The 24266-nt window shown below is 47.0% G+C and overlaps 1 protein-coding gene and 1 long non-coding RNA gene across 4 annotated transcripts in view; both read left to right on the top strand.

Annotated features, from left to right (window-relative positions):
- Positions 1-14746, top strand: part of LOC130376149 (NACHT, LRR and PYD domains-containing protein 12-like) — a 26156-nt gene extending 11410 nt beyond the window's left edge. The window contains exons 8-16 of the mRNA XM_056583369.1: positions 1400-3239; positions 3637-3810; positions 5025-5198; positions 6413-6586; positions 7536-7709; positions 7886-7932; positions 9461-9987; positions 11835-12042; positions 14505-14746. Of these exons, the coding sequence (XP_056439344.1) occupies positions 1400-3239; positions 3637-3810; positions 5025-5198; positions 6413-6586; positions 7536-7709; positions 7886-7932; positions 9461-9987; positions 11835-12042; positions 14505-14746 (3560 nt within the window). The remainder of the gene's footprint in view (positions 1-1399; positions 3240-3636; positions 3811-5024; positions 5199-6412; positions 6587-7535; positions 7710-7885; positions 7933-9460; positions 9988-11834; positions 12043-14504) is intronic.
- A 1454-nt stretch (positions 14747-16200) lies between these two features.
- LOC130375660 (uncharacterized) lies at positions 16201-23051 on the top strand. Of its 3 annotated transcripts, none has more exons than XR_008893883.1 (9): positions 16201-16261; positions 16354-16400; positions 16760-20452; positions 20685-20779; positions 21104-21407; positions 21559-21639; positions 21869-21980; positions 22150-22260; positions 22470-23051. It is a non-coding gene; the product is annotated as an uncharacterized LOC130375660 (long non-coding RNA). The 3 variants fall into 3 exon arrangements; XR_008893884.1 differs by having other exon boundaries at positions 22173-22260; positions 22470-22996; XR_008893882.1 differs by having other exon boundaries at positions 21869-21995; positions 22173-22260; positions 22470-22996.
- The last annotated feature ends 1215 nt before the right edge of the window (positions 23052-24266 follow it).

Below are 24266 nucleotides of genomic sequence, written 5' to 3'. Positions count from 1 at the left end.
CAAGATTGAAATCACGATTCTTCAAACGATTCTTCTTGAGTTTGATAATAAAATGCATTTATTCGGCATTTCAAAAAATAAACGGTAACTGAGTTTTCAAAATTCTTTAACTACACGGTACACAAACTGTTCAAATAGAAAAATTGTAAATGTTCAAATTGAAAATAATGTACCAATAAATTTGTATCCAGCTGTTCTTTAATTTCTATAAAACTTTCAATGAATAAAATTTATATACTAGAAGATTAAATATGGAGAACAGGCGTCGGTTGTAATCGACGTCTGTCCTGCTGTCGTCGGGGTTGTGGTCTTGTGTTTTTGTTTCTTTGCCAATTCGTCGCAAGCGTCTTTGTGATTGCGTCTCAGGCCCCGTCCAAACTAATCCGGGTAAATGTAAAAACGCACATCCTCAATGAAAACGTTCTCCGTCCACACTATCGTTTTCATATCGTTTTCGGCATGTTTTGCATCCACCTTCCACACTGAAATTATTTTGATACACAGTTGTTGTCATGGTTACGGTACTCCGCCACGCCTCTCTGTTTAGATTACAGGCATGCGATCAGTTGATATTTACAGTTGATCAGCTGGTTTATCATTTTCGACCCGGTCTTGTCCAGAAACGGCGCTTCAAGTACGGTTTGAACTGCCGTCTTTCGGTTTTTTTACCATCACTTAAGAACATCAAGTCATCAAGTCATCAATGTCGAGTTGTATCTGGAGATAAATTAGTACATTGTACAGAGAGATAATCTTTTGCATTTCACCTGCCATTTTTTTGATGAGCGTCTCGGTCTCGAGTGCAAGCTTGGCAAGCTTGGCACAGTGTCATGGCAACCGAACGTCATCGTTTCTGAAAGCCTCCGTCTACCCTGTCCACACTACAACGTGAACCCAGCGTTTTCACATCAATCCACCGCAGCGATCGTTTTCGAAAAGCATAGTTTTCAGTGTTTCACCCTTTTTATCGAGTAAACGCGGCTGTCCTCCCTCTGCCATCTCGCTCGTGCTGTCTTCTGAATAAGGTCACCACACACACACAGCTCGCGGGGGCCGCGTTGAATGCTCTGGGGGAGGGACTGAATTGCGCATGCGAGTCTCTCACAAGACCTCATAGACAACGGAAAATTCCAAAAGAATCATTCCAACTCAACAATATTATTAATTTGGAGATCGTTTGACCCAAGAATCTAAATCGTGATCAAAATTTGATTAATCGCACAGCCCTAGTCCTTAACACTTTGAATCTGTAACATGCAGTCCTCCACAACCAGCTTTTCCGACCACAAGTATTGAAGCGACTAAATATAATGAAGTCGGTCATTTAACAGGAAATATTGACCTCGTTCCACTGATCACAATCCACTAACGTGATGTCATCTGTTGTTTTCTCATTTAGGATCTGCTGCTGTCGATTGCCAACATAAAATTAAGTATAATTTGAAGAAGAAGTTCAGGTGTGTGTTTGAGGGAATCGCTAAAGCAGGACAGCGAACAGATCTGAACGACTTCTACACAGAGATCTTCATCACAGAGAGAGGCAGTGGAGAGGTCAACAAGGAACATGAGGTCAGACTGATTGAAACCGCTTCCAGGAAACCAGCCAAGGAAGAAACACCAATCAGATGTGAGGACATCTTTAAACCCTTACCTGGACACGATCAACCAATCAGGACGATAATGACAACTGGAGTGGCTGGCATTGGTAAAACCGTCTTAACACACAAGTTCACTCTGGACTGGGCTGAGGGCAAAACCAACCAGGACATACACTTCACATTTCTCCTCACTTTCAGAGAGCTGAATTTACTGAAAGGGAAAGATTTTAGCTTGGTGGAACTTCTTCATCACCTCTTTATTGAGACCAAAGAAGCAGGAATCTGCAGATTTGACCGGTTCCAAGTTGTCTTCATCTTGGATGGTCTGGATGAGTGTCGACTTCCTCTGGACTTCCAGAGAAACCCGATCTGGACTGATGTCACAAAGTCCACCTCGGTGGACGTGCTGCTGACCAACCTTATCAGGGGCAACCTGCTTCCCTCCGCTCGCATCTGGATAACCACACGCCCTGCGGCAGCCAATCAGATCCCTGCTGAGTGTGTTGACATGGTGACAGAGGTGAGGGGGTTCAACGACCAACAGAAGGAGGAGTACTTCAGGAAGAGATTCACAGAGGAGAAGCTGGCCAACACAATCATCTCCCACGTCAAGAAATCACGAAGCCTCCACATCATGTGTCACATCCCAGTCTTCTGTTGGATCACTGCTTCAGTTCTGGAGGACATCTTCAAAAAATCCCAGATCGAAGAGATGCCCAAGACCGTGACTCAGATGTACAGCCACTTCCTGAGGGTTCAGTCCATACAGGGGGACAGGAAGTACCATGGGAGATCTGAAATAGATCCACACTGGAGTTCAGAGAACAGAAAGATCATTGTTTCTCTGGGAAAAGTGGCTTTTAACCAGCTGGAGAGTGGCAACCTGATCTTCTACGAGGCAGATATGGCAGAGTGTGACATCGATATCAGAGCAGCCTCAGTGTACTCAGGAGTGTTCACCCAGATCTTTAAAGAGGAGTGTGGGCTGTACCAGGACAAGGTGTTCTGCTTTGTCCATCTGAGCATCCAGGAGTTCCTGGCTGCCCTTTATGTCTTCTGGTCCTTTATCAACACTGGGGTCAATCTGCTCTCAACCTCAAGGAAAGATAAACTCCTCCTCTACCAGAGTGCTGTGGACAAGGCCTTACAGAGTGAGAACGGACACCTGGACTTGTTCCTCCGCTTCCTCCTGGGCCTCTCTCTGGAGACCAATCAGATTGTCCTACGAGGTCTGCTGGGACAGAAAAAAAGATCACTGACCACTCAGATTAAAACAGGTCTGCTGCGAATGACAGGAAGTAGGTCACCGACCAATGAGGGAACAGTGTCACAGATCAACGAGGGAACAGTGTCTTACATCAAGTTGAAGATAGAAGAAGATCTATCTCCAGAGAGAAGCATCAATCTGTTCCACTGTCTGAATGAGCTGAACGACTGTTCTCTAGTGAAGGAGATCCAACAGTACCTGACATCAGGAAGTCTCTCTGGAGAATCTCTCTCCCCTGCTCAGTGGTCAGCTCTGGTCTTCATCCTACTGACATCAGAAGAGGAGCTGGACGTGTTTGACCTGAAGAAATACTCTGCTTCAGAAGATGGTCTTCTGAGGCTGCTGCCAGTGGTCAAAGCCTCCAAAACATCTCTGTAGGTTCACTAATAAAATGTATTACAATACACACTGCACAATATATTTACAACTGGAATATAAGGTTAAAATTATATGAATGTATGTATGTTCATAACAACATTTATTACTTTTCTACTCATAACAGAATAAACATACTAATTATAACAACATACAAAACATCTCTGTAGGTGTCCTATTAACGTGTAATGTATTACAGTACGCATAAGAGAATATGCACAACAATAGAACATAACACAATATTTTCAATCTCAACTAAAAAACTATTTAACATTTATGCATCTTATTATTTAGTATGTTTGTTAAACTACTAACATTCCTTCATTATGTAATAAGTTGAGGATGTAAGTTATTTTAATCACAGTTCCTAACCTGTTCTCTTTATTGTGTGTTCAGGCTGAATGAATGCCATCTGTCAGAGAGATGCTGTGAAGCTCTGGCCTCAGTTCTCAGCTCCAACTCCTCTAGACTGAGAGAGCTGGACCTGAGTACCAATGATCTGCAGGATTCAGGAGTGAAGCTGCTCTCTGCTGGACTGGGGAGTCCACACTGTACACTGGAAACCCTCAGGTCAGTTTTACTCAATGGTCAAACAGTTACACCACAAGGTTCAATATCAGGAGACATTTAACAGATTTACAACCATAATAGTGTGCACGTAAAGCGAAGCAGCACGCAACTGACACCCCCCAGCGCACAAATGCTGTCTAAAGGTACGGCCACACTGAATGCGTCATGCGCGTTAGAGGCTTTAGTAAATCCACATCTTTGCGGAGGGAACCATTGGTTTAGACGTGTAGATGCGTTAAACGTGCTTAAGCAGCACGTTAGGCGTGTTAGACGCGTTTTACGCACCTAAATAATCCGCCCAACACACCCACGAGCGGAGTTCAAAAAATTGAACTTTTTACGCTCCTACGCGTGACACTTAGCCGCAATAGCCAATCAGCAGTGAGCTTGACCCGACGTCACTGGCAGAGAGACGGAGGACAGGCTCTCCGCAGCTCACTTGGAGCGCCTGTACTTGGTGTCCTGACGGTAGATCCTGGCCCCAACCCGGGTCAGCAGGTCATCAAACATGGCCCCAGTCAACTGAAAATACGTCTGGAACCGGCCGTCATCCAGGCTGAGTTCCTGGAGGAGGTGGTGAAACCCAACCAGCTGTGAGCGCCTACGGAGGATGTCATGCTCCCAAACACGACGGCGTTTGGGTTTCCTGCTCTCCTGGAACTCCCACAACAAGTACAGCGCAGCGATGGTGGTGATCTCAGACATTTTTGTGGAGCAAAAGAAAAGGAGCGTGGGAAATTAAGTTTTGGGCGGGCTCATCTAGCTCCGTAGGCGCGTTAGGCGTGTTGAACCATTTTTGTGACACACAATGATGAAGCAGGAGGTTAGGCCTAATCCTACGAGCGTAACGCGTTCAGTTTGGCCGTACCTTCTGTTCTCGTGCTCGCAAAGTGTTTTCCTGATTGTTTTGATGTTTATTCCCCTCACAACACAATATACATAATAATGGAATAAAACTTCTAATTATATACAAAACATCGCTTTAGATTAACTGATAACATGCATTACAATACAATGCAGAATATTAATAAAACTGCAAGAAAAAGTAATATTAGTATCCAAAACGACGTTTCCAACACTGCAAAACAACTATCTTATTGTTATACATTTTACACCCAATTTGAATAACCACAATTTCTTCATTATGTAATAAGTTGAGGATGTAAGTTATTTTAATCACAGTTCCTAACCTGTTCTCTTTATTGTGTGTTCAGGCTGAATGGCTGTCATCTGTCAGAGAGATGCTGTGAAGCTCTGGCCTCAGTTCTCAGCTCCAACTCCTCTAGTCTGAGAGAGCTGGACCTGAGTACCAATGATCTGCAGGATTCAGGAGTGAAGCTGCTCTCTGCTGGACTGGGGATTCCCCACTGTACACTGGAAACCCTCAGGTCAGTTTTACCCAATGGTCAAACAGTTACACCACAAGGTTCAATATCAGAAGACTTTTAACAGATTTACAACCATAAAAGTGTGCATGTAAAGCGAAGCAGCACGCAACTGACACCCCCAAGCGCACAAATGCTGTCTAAAGGTACGGCCACACTGAATGCGTCATGCGCGTTAGAGGCTTTAGTAAATCCACATCTTTGCGGAGGGAACCATTGGTTTAGACGTGTAGATGCGTTAAACGTGCTAAAGCAGCACGTTAGGCGTGTTAGACGCGTTTTACGCACCTAAATAATCCGCCCAACACACCCACGAGCGGAGTTCAAAAAATTGAACTTTTTACGCTCCTACGCGTGACGCTCAGCCGCGATAGCCAATCAGCATTGAGCTTGACCCGACGTCACTGGAAGAGAGACGGAGGACAGGCTCTCCGCAGCTCATATGGAGCGCCTGTACTTGGTGTCCTGACGGTAGATCCTGGCACCAACCCGGGTCAGCAGGTCATCAAACATGGCCCCAGTCAACTGAAAATACGTCTGGAACCGGCCGTCATCCAGGCGGAGTTCCTGGAGGAGGTGGTGAAACCCACCCAGCTGTGAGCGCCTATGGAGGATGTCATGCTCCCAAACACGACGGCGTTTGGGTTTCCTGCTCTCCTGGAACTCCCACAACAAGTACAGCGCAGCGATGGTGGTGATCTCAGACATTTTTGTGGAGCAAAAGAAAAGGAGCGTGGGAAATTAAGTTTTGGGCGGGCTCGTCTAGCACCGTAGGCGCGTTAGGCGTGTTGAACCATTTTTGTGACACACAATGATGAAGCAGGAGGTTAGGCCTAATCCTACGAGCGTAACGCGTTCAGTTTGGCCGTACCTTCTGTTCTCGTGCTCGCAAAGTGTTTTCCTGATTGTTTTGATGTTTATTCCCCTCACAACACAATATACATAATAATGGAATAAAACTTCTAATTATATACAAAACATCGCTTTAGATTAACTGATAACATGCATTACAATACAATGCAGAATATTAATAAAACTGCAAGAAAAAGTAATATTAGTATCCAAAACGACGTTTCCAACACTGCAAAACAACTATCTTATTGTTATACATTTTACACCCAATTTGAATAACCACAATTTCTTCATTATGTAATAAGTTGAGGATGTAAGTTATTTTAATCACAGTTCCTGACCTCTTCTCTTTATTTTGTGTGAAGGCTGAATGGCTGCCATCTGTCAGAGAGATGCTGTGAAGCTCTGGCCTCAGTTCTCAGCTCCAACTCCTCTAGTCTGAGAGAGCTGGACCTGAGTACCAATGATCTGCAGGATTCAGGAGTGAAGCTGCTCTCTGCTGGACTGGGGAGTCCACACTGTACACTGGAAACTCTCAGGTCAGTTTTCAGCCTCTTCAAACTGTGTCTTGGGGTTGTTTAATATGTAAGGGATGGTCCACGAATAGTTGGACCGTTATCGAAAAATAACTCATAAAACGGAATACATGTTATACATGTTAAGTAACTCTGGCCAGCAGATGTTAGGGTTGACCTGTAAACTAATAGTATGTTATCTATGTTATATGTTATGTAGCTCTGGTCAGCTGATCTGAGGGTTAGGGGTTGACCTGTAAACTACTAGTATGTTATGTATGTTATATGTTATGTAGCTCTGGTCAGCTGATCTGAGGGTTAGGGGTTGACCTGTTAACTACTAGTATGTTATGTTTGTTACATGTTACGTAACTCTGGTCAGCAGATTTGAGCTGAGGAGTTGTCATTAGTGTAGACATGGGGATGAGGCTTTAGCCGTGCTGTGATCTGAATATAATGTACACCTCATCATAGAGCTTCACTGGCACGTGGTAAAGTGAATCATATTGAACTTTAAAGATGGACTTTATTAACTTCACATTAGTTTGGTGTAGTGCTGCTCATGTCCGATGTATTTCTGTTGCTCTTTTGCCTGCTGACAAAACTCTCCCTGGTTCTACACAATGTTAGAACCTGTGAGGAAACGGTCTCAGCGTACCAAACACATCGGGTATGCTCCTTACTCTAACCGAACAATATCTCATTGAGTTGTAGCTATAGAGAAAGGAGCATTTGTCCAAGTCAAGGAAGTTCTGATGTCTGTGATGATGTCGTCTCCCCACTTCCTCTTCCTGTTCTCCTTTTCCTCTTCTCTTCTTGTCCTCCAAATGGAATGAATACGCTTTATAAATGTGGTTACTTTAGTATGAACTGCTCCCAACCAGAATTAATATAATAAAGTGTGTGTGTGTGTGTGTGTGTGTGTGTGTGTGTGTGTGTGTGTGTGTGTGTGTGTGTGTGTGTGTGTGTGTAGCTTGTCTGGCTGCCTGGTCACACAGGAAGGCTGTGCTTCTCTGGCCTCAGCTCTGAGCTCCAACCCCTCCCATCTGAGAGAGCTGGACCTGAGCTACAATCACCCAGGAGACTCTGGAGCTGCGCTGCTCTCTGCTGGACTGGAGGATCCACGCTGGAGACTGGACACTCTCAGGTATGGAGAGGACAGCTCACCACTCAGGGACAAAGTCTCCTACAAGGGTTCAAGCTGCTGCTAGATGAAGTGGTTTGAAGAGGCAGCTGTCACTCATGTTGTGTAGAACGTGATGAGACGGCAGATGATGAAGGTGAATGTTTCAACATGCTGCTCTCACTTTGTTTCCCCCCCAGTGTGGAGCACGGTGGAGTGTGGAGGCTGAAACCAGCTCCACAGAGATGTGAGTGTCTGTTTGATTCATCACATCACACACTCACTATTGAGATGGAAAGTCCATCCACACAGCAGGAAGTGAGGTCACATCCTACTGGGAATGAAGATGATGGCTGACATCATGTATCTTAGGTCTATTAATATTGTCCACCATCACAGTTAAACCTGCTTGTATAAAACCCAGCAGGTATTACATTGTTACATTGAGGGGGTGACGGGGCTGAGGGGGAGGACTAGGGAGGACTAGGGGGGAGGGGGAGGGGGAGGGGGGGTGCCCGGCTGCGGGGGGGCTGAGGGTTAGGACTAGGGGTGAGGGGAGGGGGAAGGGGGTGAAGGAGCTGAGGGGGGGGGGGGGGGGCGGGGGGGTGACCGGCTGAGGGGGGAGGGGGAGGGGGGGGTGAATGGGCTGAGGGGGGGGACCGGGCTGAGGGGGGGCTGAGGGGGAGGACTAGGGGTGAGGGGGAGGGGAGGGGGGGTGACGGGGCTGAGGGGGAGGGGGGGTGGGTGTCCGGCTGAGGGGGGAGGGGGAAGGGGGGTGAAGGGGCTGAGGGGGAGGGGAAAGACAAGGGGTGAGGGTGAGGGGAGGGGGGAAACCCAGCAGGTATTACATTGTTACATTGAGGGGGGGTGACGGGGCTGAGGGGGAGGACTAGGGGGGAGGGGGTGGGTTAGGACTAGGGGTGAGGGGAGGGGGAAGGGGGTGAAGGAGCTGAGGGGGAGGGGGTGAGGGAGGGGTGGTGACCGGCTGAGGGGGGAGGGGGAGGGGGAGGGGGGGTGAATGGGCTGAGGGGGTTGAGAGGGGGGTTGGTGAGGGGGGGGGGGTTGGTGAGGGGGAGGGGGAGGGGGAGGGGGGAGGGGGGGTGACGGGGCTGAGGGGGAGGGGCGGCTGAAGAGAGCGATCACAAAAAGACTCTGAAAGAGAATAAAAAGGAGAAGAGCAGCCTGGATCCAAGGAGAGATGTTTGTTGTTGATGTATTCATAATATTGTTGTTGATGTTTTCATAACGTTATTGTTGAGGTGTGTGTATCTATGTATTGTGGCCCACCCGGTTGGCTGAGAGGCTGGTTGACACGGTAAGTAGGCACGGATGAGGCGAGTATAATGCCGGTCACGGCGTTTCTTTAACAATGAGTAAAGTACGAGCAATCGAGTCTCTAGGCTAGGGTCTCCGTGAGCCTCGTAGCCGTCGTGGGGGTGTGCGTCTCCTACTCCGTTGTCGGGGGGTCGCCTCCCTGCAGTCAGTCCTCGGGTCTGCTTTATCCCCTCCACGCTTTCCTCTCGCCGGGTGTTTCCCATCCAGCTGATCAGGATCAGCTGGAGAACGCTCCCCGTCCCTGGGTGGCGCCGGTACACGCCCTCTACCGGCCGCCCCCTGGAGGGGGGCGGGTTGCCACAGTATGTGTACATATGTATATGTATGTATGTGTTCATATCTATGTATATGTACACAGAGCGCAGGAGAACAGTACTAGTGATGATGATGATGATGATGAAGAGCGGTTCAGCAGCTCATCATGTCTGCTTCTCCCTCAGATGCCTGTGACCTCACACTGGACCCCAACACGGCCCACAGAGAACTCTCTCTGTCTGAGGACAACAGGAAGGTGACGCGGGTTGGAGAGGGCCAGTCGTATCCGGATCACCCAGACAGATTTGACTACTGGCGCCAGGTGTTGGGTAGAGAGGCTCTGACTGGCCGCTGTTACTGGGAGGTAGAGTGGGAAGGACGGGTTGATATAGGAGTGACATACAGAGGAATCACAAGGAGAGGAGGGTGTGGTGACAGCAGGCTTGGACTGAACAACAAGTCCTGGGGTCTTTATTGTTCTGATGTTCGTTACTCTGTCTGGTACAACGATATAGAGACAGCCCTCCCTCTCCCCCCCGCTGGCTCCACCAGAGTAGGAGTGTATCTGGACCGGCCTGCTGGCTCTCTGTCCTTCTACAGAGTGTCCCCAGGTGGAGGAGGGTCCTCAGACACACTGACACACCTCCACACCTTCTGCTCCTCCTTCACCCAGGAGGACCTCCTCCCGGGGGTGGGGGTATGGGGGTGGGGGTCCTCAGTGGGGTCCTCAGCGTCTCTGTGTCGGTTTTAGAAAAAGAAAACGGGCCCGGAGCCCCGGGGGTAAAAAAAGAAGTTGTATGTGTATGTTAGGGTTAGGGTTAGGGTTAGTGAATATATGAATATGAATGATATGGGTTAGGATAGGGTTATATGAATGTGTGTGTGCGTTTGTGGTATGTATATGTGTGTGTTTATATGTGTATATGAGGTGTTTGTATGCCGCCCCGGCATACAAACACCTCATATACACGTTCACACACACATTAAAAAAACACATACGCACACACATTCTCTCTCTCTCTCTCTCTCTCTCTCTCTCTCTCTCTCTCTCTCTCTCTGTCTCTGTCTGTCTGTCTGTCTCCCTCTCTGTCTCTGTCTCTGTCTCTGTCTCTGTCTCTCTCTCTCTCTCTCTCTCTCTCTCTCTCTCTCTCTCTCTCTCTCTCTCTCTCTCTCTCTCTCTCTCTCTCTTCTTTAAAGTATAACATGATAAACCATGAAAAGACTTTTAAGATCTCCCATAGTTAGATAAGCACATTAATTATTGTAATTGTATATAAAATACCTATTGATGGTTAATCTTTGTATAATTTCAGACTTCACCAGTTTTGGTCATCAGGACTCTGATATCATCATTTTTGTCATAATCCTGATTTACGACCTGATTTAAAGCAGATTTTATGTTTTATTCATAATAACCAAGAGGTCTGTGGGATAATGTTGCATGTTGTAAATGACTTTAAACTGAATCTTGATTTTTCGTGTTCTGTTGGGAACCAAGCGGCCGCAGAACATGTTCAGTTATTAAAGATACGTGCACACACCTGTTGATGATTTGTAAAGTCTGCTGCTTCTATTGTTTTAGTCCTCGTGTTTATTGTGTACATGTAAGGGACTATTTTTCTGTCTTATTTGTTAATGAAGCATAATTGCAATAAACAACTCAGTGGATCCAACTGAATGTTCTCGTGTGTTCAGCCAATGATTTCTCGTTTTATTAGTGAATAACAAGTCCATAAGTGCCTTAAGAAAAGTTATTAATCAAATGTTTTTCCGATATTATTGTTGGACCTCCTCCCTGGCTTTTGGTTGGGGGGGGGGGGGGGGGTTCTCAGTGTCTCTGTGTCGGTTGTAGAAAGAAACCAAAGACAGACGGCCGGACACACACTCTGTCTCTCTCTCTCTCTCTCTCTCTCTCTCTCTCTCTCTCTCTCTCTCTCTCTCTCTCTCTCTCTCTCTCTCTCTCTCTCTCTCCATCTCTATTATTGTGCAATAGTTCAGTTAAAGGCTGTAGATAAAACACAATGAGATAGACTACATGTCTCGTATGTGCCGTCACGCTCCTGTAACTAGCGTGGACAAGACCGCCAATCTCCCCACCGGCATAACTGAAACTCTCCACATGCCCAAACTTATAATGGTGTTCACCTCTTTGGATGCTTTTATCCTCCCCTTGGAAAAATCCTAACATTATCAAACTTCTTCACGAAAATGTTTAGTTTTCTTTGCATGAAAAAATTATCATTTAAATCCACAAACATCATATGTGTAACCCGGGGCATATAAAGACTGGGACCTGAAAATAATGACTTTCTCTCCATTGAAACCCATTCATATTCTTCGACCTCATAGGTCCCATGGGCTCTACCGGAAGGGGCGTGGCTTCGCCACTCTGTTGGTCCATGACTAGCCCTAGGCTAACGTCCTGCCCAACACTTTACCCGGGATAACGTCAAACTGTTGCCGTGTTAACGGGACTAAACACCAACCGCCGCAGTGTGGGCAGCTGGGGCTGGGGGAGGGCTGCGGGGGGACGGGGCGCGCCACCCCTCCTCGTCCCAGCCGCCGGCGTGGCCGTCGACGGGCCAGACGCCGGAGGGCAGCGGAGGACGGGGTCCCCGAACGGCGCTCCAACGGCCCCCTACGACGGATCAGGTGGGGGCCCCGAAGGAGGTGGTCCCCGACCACACCCCCAGGGCTCCTGCTGACTCTGGGGTCTGGCAGACGAGGGCCTTCGCTAAGGATTCTGGGGGTTCTACTGTTCTGGGGGGTGGGACCGTTTCGGGGCCCTCCTGGGTCATTAGTGGTTGGTAAACTAATCAGGGTTCATGGGTTGGGGTTTATCGATGTCGGGGTGTGTTGGTGACTCTTGTGTTCATGTTGTGTTCATTGCACCATTACTGAAAGTGTTAGTGTGGTTGAATGGTGGCGTGTGTTTTAGTGTGTACCGTGCTGGTGTTATTAAAGACAGCTCCGTTGTCCAGCGGTGTCTGGGGCGCGGAGCTGCGGCCGACTGCTAAACCTGGGCTCCCGTCTCGTCCTTCACCCGCTGCTCGCCACAATATGATTGTTGAAGTTAAACGGATTGAATTATGGAACATGATTGTCTAGTGGGCTCATGTTTAAAAGGATTATGGTGGAATGTTATTATTTAAATGAGAAGTAAACATTATATATTTATAATTAGAACTAAGTTTAAGTAAAAAAAAACCTGAATAACATTAAGAATGATAAACAGTGGGAGAATTTATTTTACACTTTGATTAATTTAAGGGAAATAAGGCAATCATTTAAAAAAAAAAAATTCCCATCTGGAAGTCTGTGCCTTCCTGTGTTCAGCACTCGGGTCCCCACGTCCTGTTCCATAACAAAAACCTTCAATGGCCGCCTGTTCCTTCTCCCTTTAAACCCTTTATTTATTATAGATATTTGTTTACCATGATTTATTTTGTGTGTGTGTGTGTGTGTGTGTGTGTGTGTGTGTGTGTGTGTGTGTGTGTGTGTGTGTGTGTGTGTGTGTGTGTGAGAGACACACAACACATCCCTATTTATTTTATTTATTTATTGATCGTGGTATCACTTGCATTGATTGATTGATTTATTCACCAGATGTGTAACTTGTGTTGACCCGTCCGCTGTGGGGGGGCCCTCTAGGGCCCCGGCCCCTCTGGCCCCCACCGGCTCCGGCGCTGACCTGTTCCCCTTGGCTCCTCCAGGAGGCGCTATAACAGAAGTTAACCAGCAACATCAATCTGAAACATGGACCTAGCTCTGCTCCCTCCTCAGACTCCGCCTGCTGCCTCCCATTGGTCCTCCTTTCCTCCCTCTTCCCTTTTAACCTAAAGGGGAAAACAACACAAATAGAAAAACAACACAAAAAAAGTAACCATTATATCTGAAAAACGTAAGAGATGTACAAATGAAATAAAAGGACAGCTGAACAATATGTTAAAAGGGTTATCTGGGTTATCAGGGAGACACGCCCCCTGAGGTCAGGGAGCCACGCCCCCTGAGGTCAGGGAGACACACCCCCTGAGGTCAGGGAGACACCCCCCCAGAGGTCAGGGAGATACTCCCCCTTAGGTCAGGGAGCCACGCCCCCTGAGGTCAGGGGTTCTCAATGACCGTCTGCAATGTCCACCGTATCTGTTAGAGCCAGAGAGAGAGAGAGAGAGAGAGAGAGAGAGAGAGAGAGAGAGAGAGAGAGAGAGAGACAGAGAGAGAGAGAGAGAGAGAGACAGAGACACAGAGAGAGAGAGACAGAGACAGAGAGAGAGAGAGAGGGACAGAGACAGAGAGAGAGAGAGAGAGGGACAGAGAGAGAGAGAGAGAGAGAGAGAGAGAGAGAGAGAGAGAGAGAGAGAGACAGAGAGACAGAGAGCGAGAGAGAGACAGAGACAGAGACAGAGACAGAGACAGAGAGAGACAGAGACAGAGAGAGAGAGAGAGAGAGAGAGAGAGACAGACACAGAGACAGAGAGAGAGAGAGAGAGAGAGAGAGAGAGAGAGAGAGAGAGAGAGACATTGAGAACAGACCCACTCAGCGTCGTGAGCCACTACTCACCACAGCCCTACCAGAGGGCCGATGGCAGCGCGTTGCAGCAGACCTCTGAACACTAGAAAAGCAGAATTACCTCGTGGTGACGGACTATTACTCAAGGGACCTCGAAATAGCTCACCTCTCTTCAACGTCCAGCATACAAGTCATCAACAGGCTCAAAGCATGCTCAATGTTCCTGAGATGGGGGATACCACTCCAACCGGTGAGTGACAACATTCACATCCGGTGAGGTCAAAGACTTTAGTGAGAAGTCTGGTTCTGCCCCTACTACAACTAGCCCTCACCGCCCCCAGGCGACCGGCGCAGCAGAACGGGCTGTTCAGACGGCCAAGCACATCCTGAAGCAGCCCGGTCCACATCTGGCTCTGTTGTGTCCCAGAGCTACCCCTAGGGCAGCAGCCGGTGGGAGCCCAGCTCAGCTCATGACCGGGAGACGCATCAGAACTACACTTCCTGTGTTGGAAGAGAAGCCACAGCCTGCACCTGTTGACAGACGACGGGTTCAGGAAAGAGACGCACAGACAAAGTCGTCCCGCCGGACCTACCACGGCCGCCGCCACTCTGCATGTCCGCTTCCACCCCTTCATCAGGGCCAGGACGTCAGGGTCCAGACTGGGGAGAGAAGGGCTGGAGGACCCCGGGTACAGATCGTACCCGGTGGCGACGGACAGCGGCGCAGTGCCGCGGCCACACCGGAGACACCCGCAGGCCTTACCTCAGTCTGCACATCGGTCTGACCGACAGGAGCCGCGGCCTGAGAGACCTACACCCCCGCCAAGTGGGCCTTCTCCCGCGGCCAGTCCTGCCCCTCAGCGACCGGCCACCAGGCCAGGGCCCCCGGCCGAGCCGTGGGGCCCGCACCCCCGCATACACCGCCGCACGGCGGGGCACCGGGGACCTCCAGGGGCCCTGAGGTCAGACCTCCTTCCAGGTGTGGGGACACTTAGCTCTTAGGCCGGCTTTAATACACAAAGAAAGAGGAAGGTGGGAAGTGAAGACATGGATGGTGTAGGTTATATGTTATCAGGCTGACAGTATGGACATTGTTATTGTTGAGGTTCTGACTGTTTTCATACGGACATACAGCGGTTATAAGTACTGCACTTACGTTTGTGTGTACGTGTGTGTGTGTGTGTGTGTGTGTGTGTGTGTGTGTGTGTGTGTGTGTGTGTGTGTGTGTGTGTGTGTGTGTGTGTGTGTGTGTGTGTAAGGTCTGTCTCACTTGTATTCATTGTACTCTGAAACAACTTGAATGGAGCTTTAGATGTTTGGGGATAAGCAGCGCAGCAGTCAGGTAGCTTCTAAAGATATCATAAACCGCATATTTTGTTTATTTAGGTAAAGTATTACGAAAAACAATGCACAATAAAGCCTACAAATAAATTTGGCGAACGCTATGTGCACGCATTTTCATTTTCCCTCTGAGCTAAGCCCCGGATGTTTATGAAACCTAGAAATCCCAAATCTACGCCCTTGAGTAGAGGCGTTAAAAATACAGAACGACATGAGAGGAAGAGAGACGGAGAAGGGAGCAAGGAGAGAAAAGGATTAGAGGGGAGAAGGAAAAGTGGTGTCTATCCGTGGTTTGTGCGTGTATATATATATAGTTTGGATCTATCGTGTGTGGGTGCATGTAGTTTGTATCTATATGTTGTTTGTATCAATATTGTGTGTGTATCTATATATGTGTATCTTTGGTGTGTGCCTGCATATGGTGTGAATCTATATGGTGTATGTCTGTTTGGTGTGTGTCTGTGTGTGTTAACGTGTGTGGTGGTGGGCGATGACTCCAGCTAACCAGTGAATGAGTCTCTCTGGTCTCTTTGATGAAAGCTTCCTTCTCACTCCTCAAAAGGCCGTTCAGGATGCTGTCAATTTATGGTTGCTATGGAGACGATATCTCGCAGAGCACACAGAGAGCAGATGTTCTCGTGTGGAAACATCGCCCTCTGCTGTCCACATCCGCTCACTACACACACATGGACGCAAGATCACACGTGACTTGCTTTTCACCAACTTGACATCAAACAGTAGTAACACACACACACACACACACACACACACACACACACACACACACACACACACACACACACACACACACACAGTAATGTGAATTGAATGAAGGCTTTCATCGATTTGAAGTATGAATCAAAATCAGTCAATTCAGACTCATCATTTTAATCAAAATGAGGGAGGTCATTTAAGATCAAACACAGAGCTTAAACAGACTTTCACTATTACCAAGGCGACCAGAGGAGGTTGAACCTGGGTTGAGTTTTACTATTTAGCTCACCTGCGCAGCTCGCACGCCATGTGGTTTCCTTAATTGGTTCATTGGTTGCATCTGGTGCATTTCACATAAGAGGGGAACGGACAATACATTTGTGTCCTCCACTGTTTGGCAGTTTATCGTCTCCCAAACACGGTATGTTGTTGTGTTCTCAGAAACTAGAACATGTGTGTCATGTTCTGTTGAGCTCTGTTGTGACTTATTTGTCATCTCTTCCTGTTTCACAGGTTAAAGACTTTTTGAAGTAAAGAGGAGCATCTCATCTGGACCTGATGTGAGTAGAAATGTGTAGCAAAGCACAACTGCATTGACTTGTATGTTGAATATAAATCACTGATAATGTGTGAAGGAAATCAGGGATTGTGGTGGTTTAACTCTCATTTGAAATCAAATAATGATTTTACCTGAAAGTAACATTTTAGAGACTATACATTCAAACTTCTCAAAGTAAGAAGTAATCACTCTTGAATAATGACAGTCAAATAATTAGTATAACTTATTTATCTTAAACATTATTTAAAAGCCCTGAATTTGTATTGGCATTCATTTATCTGATTTAATGGTAGAAGTTGAACCTTGGGACAGTGCCGAAGTTTGGGGACAATAATAAGTAAACTGTTTGTTTCTTCAAAGGTCTATCATGGATATCTAACTGCAGTACTGTGAGTATCCCAACATTAACATGAAGATGAACTGCAAACTGTAAGTCATTAGTTTCTCATTACTCTTGGGCACATTGATGTATGTTGGCTTCCTGGTGAGTTAACCCGTTAGCTGAAGGTTGATCTGATTAGTAAGGATCTTTTATTGGTTCATGGGTTACGTAGGCGTTTGGTTTATGTTGGTTTTAATGGTTTGTTAAAATGGTTTCAGGTTCTAAGTTATTGTTGTAAGCTGGAGTAATGAGTTGGGTTCTGATATCTTCAGTCTTCTTTACAGCCACTCTCCTGAGCTCTGCATCTTCATTACATGAGTGTTGCTTTACTGAGGAGGGTGTGGTCTGAGTGAGAAGAGGTGCATACTGGGATACAGAGCTGTCTGAAGTCTACAGGTCTGTAGACACGCCCCCTCAGGGGAAACCGAGTGTTTGAGAAACCGTCGTGACGTCAGTTACATGGACTGGAATGTTCTTTAAGATGGAGACAGGGATTCAGAAGGAGAAACACCAGGGGGAGATGAGGGGGCTCCTCATCTCAACGACTAAAACACAACTTCAGTCTGACACAGAGAACCATGGAACACATTCAACAGTCCCCCCCAGGCATCGTGACTCCTCAGGAACAGTTTCATTCCAGAGAAGGTCTCATTTGGGGCCATTCCAAGATGGATCCTGCTCCTCAAGAGCCACCCCCCTCCACTGGGTGGTCTTCTGAACAAATGACGTCTTTCCTGTCATCAGGCTGACTAAAGCTGCACCGTTTGCATCTGTGAAGGCCCCTCAATCACTAAACCACTGGACTACAAACACATGACTTCAGAGATGTTGAAAGAGCGTGAATGGAGACACCAAGCATAATCCATCACCAATGTGGGATGCCACTGAAGAATGTTGTACATAATTTACGTCTCTGGAGATATTGGTGGTTCTGTTCTGGGTGCCCTGACAGAAGAGCTGGGGGTGGATGATGGAATGTTATTTGGCATGAGGTTTTTACCCTGCATGAATTTTTGGTCTTTTATGGCTCAGTGGTGTGTGTGGGTTTGACATGAGATGGAAGATTTTTGAGCATCGCTAGGCTTCTAGTGTGTGTGTGTGTGTGTGTGTGTCCCACTCACACCCGGCACGGGGTTCTACGTGTGGGTTCTGCGTCCTGCTTCCTGCTTGCTTTGACATTGATCATTTTCATACGGGGGTCTGTGTGATTGGCTTGGTGTATTGGAATGGTCAACTAAGTCATACCTGCTGGAAGGCCACACGTTTACTTGAGGCCTCCAGGAGACATGAAGAGCCCTGAGCGACGCTCCGGAGCGATATCCTACACACTGGGCAGGAAGGAGAGTATCCAAATCAAGTGTAAAAGGATGCAAGCGCCGTGTTCAGATCAGCGACTTCAAACTCGGACTACACCAATCAGGATCAATGGAGGATGGACACCTAAAGGCATTCCACAAGGACTCTGAAGTTGGAAAGCGACCTCAATGGATGTTCAAGATGACATTCAGACCTGTAATGAGGCGGATCTTCCTAACTGGCTGGATTGATGGAGAGCCCTGTGGATCTTGTCTTGCTCTCAGTTGCACGTCTTCTCAGGCTGAACTATATTTGCTGCACAGGACGAGCTGAACGATCGGTTCCCTTAAATCGGAACCAATCTGGGAACTCCAACTACTGCGCTCTTCAAGCTGAAGTTGTGCTCTTCAGCTGAGGAGGCAAGGAAACCTTCACTGGGGCTACAATGTGTATAGAGGAGACCGTTTCGAAGTGTTCCATGGTACTCTGATGAAGACCGTTGTTGTGTTTCGCTGACTGAGAGGAAGAACCCTCACATCCTCCTCTTGGCCTTTCTCCTCTGAGAATCCTGGTGCCATCTTGAAGTATATTCCAGCTCATGTAACTGATGTCACGACAGATTCTCAAACACTTGGTTTCTCCTAAGGGGCGTGTCTATAGAACTGAAGACTTCAGACAGCACTGTATCCCAGCACTCATCTCTGCTCACTCAGACCACACCCTCATGAGTAGGATGCAACACTATAGCGATGGAGATGTAGAGTTTTATAAGTAAAGAGGGAGCAGACAAAGGTCATTCGAACACATTTGCAATTTAAGTCTTTAAATCTTTAAACCATGAAGATGGTTGGATAGTTCAGGAATTGGGCTTAATTTTATTATGGGCAGTCCTTTCGCTCAAATGCCCACTTCTCACTGGACCTGTACATGTGTTGGTTGGCTGGCATGATTTGCTGTTGGTAGTGAGGCGGTCAGGGTGACATTGCTTGGCTATGGTCGGCTCTCTGTGAGCTCACTGTTTAGATTTGATCTGTATGGTTTGTACCCTGAATATCGATAATTGTTTTTAATTTTAAAATGTAGACACGGGTTTTGTATTGAATTATTCCATTGTTTTTAAGCAAGGAGTTGAGGTTTAAAGTTGTTGTGGAACGTACATGGTAGTTCGGTTCTTCGTACGGTTTTGAGTGATATAACTTGTACACACTGGGTGCATAATAATGTAAAGGTACACTGAATAGCAGTAATGACCAACAGCAACAAACAGATCACATCAAGGTAAGTCTGTTGGCTGTGTTTTAATGAAGACCATCGCCGGACTTCAGGATCTTCCTCCGTTCAGCTCAAGGTGAGGCGCTGGTTCTGTTATTACTTTGGTTGGTTCCGGCCGGAATGTTCGGATTCCAGTCGGACGGTTTGTGCTTCCCGCCGTGGAAGGTTCTGTGTGCGTTCACTTGATTTAGTCTCAATGGTTAGCATAGAACGTTGTCGACTTGACAACCATAAGAACCCACGTGGCCGTTAGTTGGACGTGAAAGGGTATCTGGCGGAACGTTCTAGATGTATTTGCATATCTTCGAGCCGTTGCCAACAGAAACTATTTTCCATTAGGAATTGTTGCCCCTTATCTTAAACTAATTACTTTTGATATTGAATGCACACTGACGCGTACATCGTAAAATATGTTGATCATTTCCGACTGTTGCGCCGACTTTAACCACGTTGACGGGACTCTCGCTGCGTTCAAAACAGCGTTCTACTTGCGGGCCCATTTCTGATCATCAGTGAAGGCTGAAGATCATTTCAAGGTGGATGACAATTTGGCATTTCTTCAACGGAACCCTGCACCTGAATATGGCATGAGTATTAATATGAGTATATTTGATTTAATATCGATACTGCTTAGTGTTCTTTGTTACTTCAGCTTTCGTACGTTCTAAATATCTGGTGTTAATAATTGCCACAGAAGTAAAACCCTACCCAATGGAATGACGTTAAACAACGACTTTGGTCCTTAGTTACCAACTGGATAATAACAAAGCTTAAATAATGGCTGTCTTTCCCACATGTTACAGTAGAAGAAACTCTAGAACTGCACAAGGTTAAAAAGGTAACATGTAGTTAGTCCCAAGGTGTCTGCCTCCTCACCCAGAGCCAGACCTCCACCTCCTCACCCAGAGCCAGACCTCCACCTCCTCACCCAGAGCCAGACCTCCACCTCCTCACCCAGAGCCAGACCTCCACCTCCTCACCCAGAGCCAGACCTCCACCTCCTCACCCAGAGCCAGACCTCCACCTCCTCACCCAGAGCCAGACCTCCACCTCCTCACCCAGAGCCAGACTTCCCACCTCCTGTCAGAAGTCCTCCAGAACAGGTCAGTGCTCTGGTGTGTGAGTCAGTTTCAATGCATGGGCTGAACCACTTCTTTAAACTTGTGGACTGCTCTGTCTTCATTCCCAAAACGGGATGCTCATGTCTGGTCTCTCCAATCTTTTCTAGCCTTGAGTTGTAAAATAATAGTTAAATTAATTGTGTAAATCAGTTTCGAGTCAAATAAGTTTATTGTTGGGCAAATGCTGATATAAACCTCCTGCTGTATCTGAAAGGCGAGGCTGAGAGGCTGGGGACCGGAGGCTTGTGGTGCCAGAGTGGACCGGAGATTGAGGCTGGAGACCAGGGGCCTGCAGCACCGGACCAGAGGGTAACCATCACCAAGCTCATCTGAAAAACTAAAATCCTCAGTAGTTAAGGTCTGGTTTTGATCATCTTAAGACTTTAAATCTGTGCCAAGCTGTGATTTGAGTTAATTGATAACGGGGTTATGTAGGAGTCATATGAGCCATTATTGTTACGAGTGCTGCTACGACCGTAGTGGATGAATTCCAGATCTGTAGACCTTGTCTAATTAAAGTGTTTAAATATGTTTAAATTTGTCTTCCATTTTACAAGTGAACCTCAGATGCAGGAGGTGGGGTGTGTTGCGTCTCCAGGTGATTTACTGCCGACACCAACTGTTTGTAACCAGACCAGGAATCCATGGCTGAAGGGGCTGATGGAGGAGCCGTGCTGAAGAACCTGCCTGATGGAGAAGCCGTGCTGAAGGCCCTGCCTGGTGGAGGAGCTGATGGAGGCCCTGCCTGGTGGAGGAGCTGATGGAGGCCCTGCCTGGAGGAGGAACTGATGGAGGCCCTGCCTGGTGGAGGAGCTGATGGAGGCCCTGCCTGGTGGAGGAGCTGATGGAGGCCCTGCCTGGTGGAGGAGATGATGGAGGCCCTGCCTGGTGGAGGAACTGATGGAGGCCCTGCCTGGTGGAGGATTCCTGTCGTTGGGTAGATAGAGCCCGACTCTGAAGTGATCATCACACTCAGTGCCACTTACCGTAGAATACTGCTACCACAAACCACCGGCGTTTGTTAATATACCAGACAACTACATCTGTTTTACCACACATTAAAGCAAGACTTCCGCTGTTTGTTCCAGACCTTGAATCTGTCTCAAGAGAGCTGGTGGAGGAGCTGAGAAGCTGTAAGACGATTAGGAATTATCCAACAAGGATTCCTCGTAAGTTTGTATTTACTTAACATGGTTAACTTGAAAAGGGCAAAATACAGCTGTTACTTTGACATGTGTTAAACTACCACGTGTTTCTGGAGCGGAGGCAAGCTGGTAGGGGAGCCGTGAATCTGGAGGATGACCATCGCTCTACCTACTTGGATTGTACGTTTTTATTAACATAACAAAGTGGAAATAGAGGGCTTGAAAATAAGACAAACTACATGTTTGTTACCAGACGTTGGGGCCAGATTTGAGCTGTTTGTTCCAGACCAGGACTCTGGCTGAGGAGAGCTGATGGAGGAGCCAAGACTCTGGAGGACGACATCACTCTATCAACAAGGATCCTCGTCAGTTTGCATAAAGTTAACGGATCGGACTTGTTGTAACACAGGATTAGTTTGTCCAGTAGTTAACTTAAGGCATACTACTGTTGTTGGTTACCAGACAAACTACAGCTGCTACTTTGTTACGTGTAATTAGAGCCCACCTACTCCTGTGTTTGTTACCTTACATTAGAGCCAAATTACGTTTGTAACCAGACCAGGAATCTGGAGGACTGACGGAGAAGCCATACCTCTGGAAGGCAAATCCTGAGGACGACCAGGACTCTACCATCAAGGATTCCTCGTAAGTTTGCATTATCTGGACCAGGTAGGGGGTTGGGGGTTCAACTCTCAGACCAATGGTGCCGGGTTCAAGTCCTCATAATACAGTGATGCGTCCTTGAGCAAGGCTCCCTAAAGCCTGCCTCCTCCTTAATGACTTATCTTTGGTTCAGATAATGTTGCATCTTTTGAATATTGAACCTAATCCATTTCCTTGTTTGCTCCGGGCAGACACACCTGAACTGAACCTCACCTGATCCTGCTTGGTCGGGGTCAGACTCACCTGAGCTGAACCCCACCTGATCCTGCTGGTCCTGTCTCCTCAGTTCATTTTAGCCTCGTCTTCCAGAAGACCTGCTGAACTCAGCGTTCTGATCCTGATGGATCAATGACCTCCAGTGGGAGTGATCTTCTTGACCCTACATGTACCCGTGTGCTTCCACACGCCTTACCCTCACGTCTGTCACTAACCTCACTACTTCACTAATCTCTACTCCTTCCCTTCTTCTTCCTTCTCCCTGGTTCGAACCTTTACTCTGAAGGAGTGTCTTCTTGAACCTTTACACTGAAGGACCGTCTTCCTGCCCTCAGAGGGTTCAGTGTTACGGTTGAGAGTCAGGGTTTAGAGTCAGGGACAGAGCTGGTTAGGGTTTTACACAAACCTCTTCACTTGCTTTTGTGAATGGTGGTGACATTTTGAAATTATTAATTTCTGAAAATATTTTCCTCTGCTTTCCTTTACAAAAGTATGTATTCAACTTCTGTCAAGTGTTTTCGTTTATACTGTATATTAAAATCTTACATTGACTTCTGCATGTTCGGTTCATTTAATTGTCCTTTTAACTTGGTTAATGTCAAGCTAAACTCCTGCAATACATTTAATATACATGATGGATGCTATTCAGCAATGTTAACATAATCCATTTTGTAAAAATACAAACATCCATATTACTACTAAATTCAAGCCTATTCATGAATTTAACCATATACATACTGCCCCCGCAGGCCATTCTCTGCGACTACAACACGTTCACACCACCGACGCGATCTCGCATCGATGTACTATAGCTTCGTTGGTTCAAACGGAAAATGTAGTTTGGTGTGAGACTGTTGTCCAAACTGTCCAGCAGAGGGAGGTGTCTTACACCTCAATTAATTATACCGGAATGTGTGTGTGTATTTACATTCTAAAAAGTTCATGTGCTGGTCTAGTTAGTCTGCAAATAATTCTGCCTCCAGCAACAGGATTGGTAGGAACGTATTAATCGAAATAAATAAAAGCCCAGTGAACCAGATCTGAGGTCAGCTGCCGTCAGATTGTGGATCATGAATGTATTGAGTGAACGAGGTCTGAGCTCAATTTTAACCACCTGGAACTTGGTGCGTTTCCTGGAGCTCAGAGGACGGCAGGACATGCGTTTACCTGGTTGAGGCCCTGAACGCAGACCCTGAACCCAGACAGCCTTAACACAGACCCAGAACCCAGGGGGGTCACTATGCTGTTTTATTCGGGGCTTTACTGGAGTACACACAGTACACACATAGTAAACACAGTGCACACATAGCACACACAGTACCCACATAGTACACGTAGTACACACAATACACACATAGTAAACACAGTGCACACATAGTACACACCCACATAGTACACACATAGTACACACAGTACACACATAGTACAGATCAGGACCAAAGGCCAGTGGAAAAGGGGTAAAGACCAATAAGACCGAAAGGTACAAGGAGCAGAGCTGCATCCTGGCGGCCGAGTCCTCATCAGGAACTTGTCAGAAAGAGTTGGACCGGGGAAACTCAGGCCCTTCTGGGAAGAGAAGGTTCATTTGGTTGTTTAAAGAAAACACCCAAAAAGCCCAGTGTGTGAAGTACAGTCTCTTATATCACTTTAACTGTGTGTGTGTGTGTGTGTGTTTACCTGGGCCCTTTCTAAATACCTGCCTGTAAAGTTTGTTCCAAGATGAACCCAATCCAATCCAGCCCAACAAGATGCCTCATTGAAGTGATATTGTT

This window comes from Gadus chalcogrammus, chromosome 22 (genome assembly GCF_026213295.1).
Source record: "Gadus chalcogrammus isolate NIFS_2021 chromosome 22, NIFS_Gcha_1.0, whole genome shotgun sequence".
Classification (NCBI taxonomy): domain Eukaryota; kingdom Metazoa; phylum Chordata; class Actinopteri; order Gadiformes; family Gadidae; genus Gadus; species Gadus chalcogrammus.
This window is presented reverse-complemented; position numbering and strand designations above follow the sequence as displayed.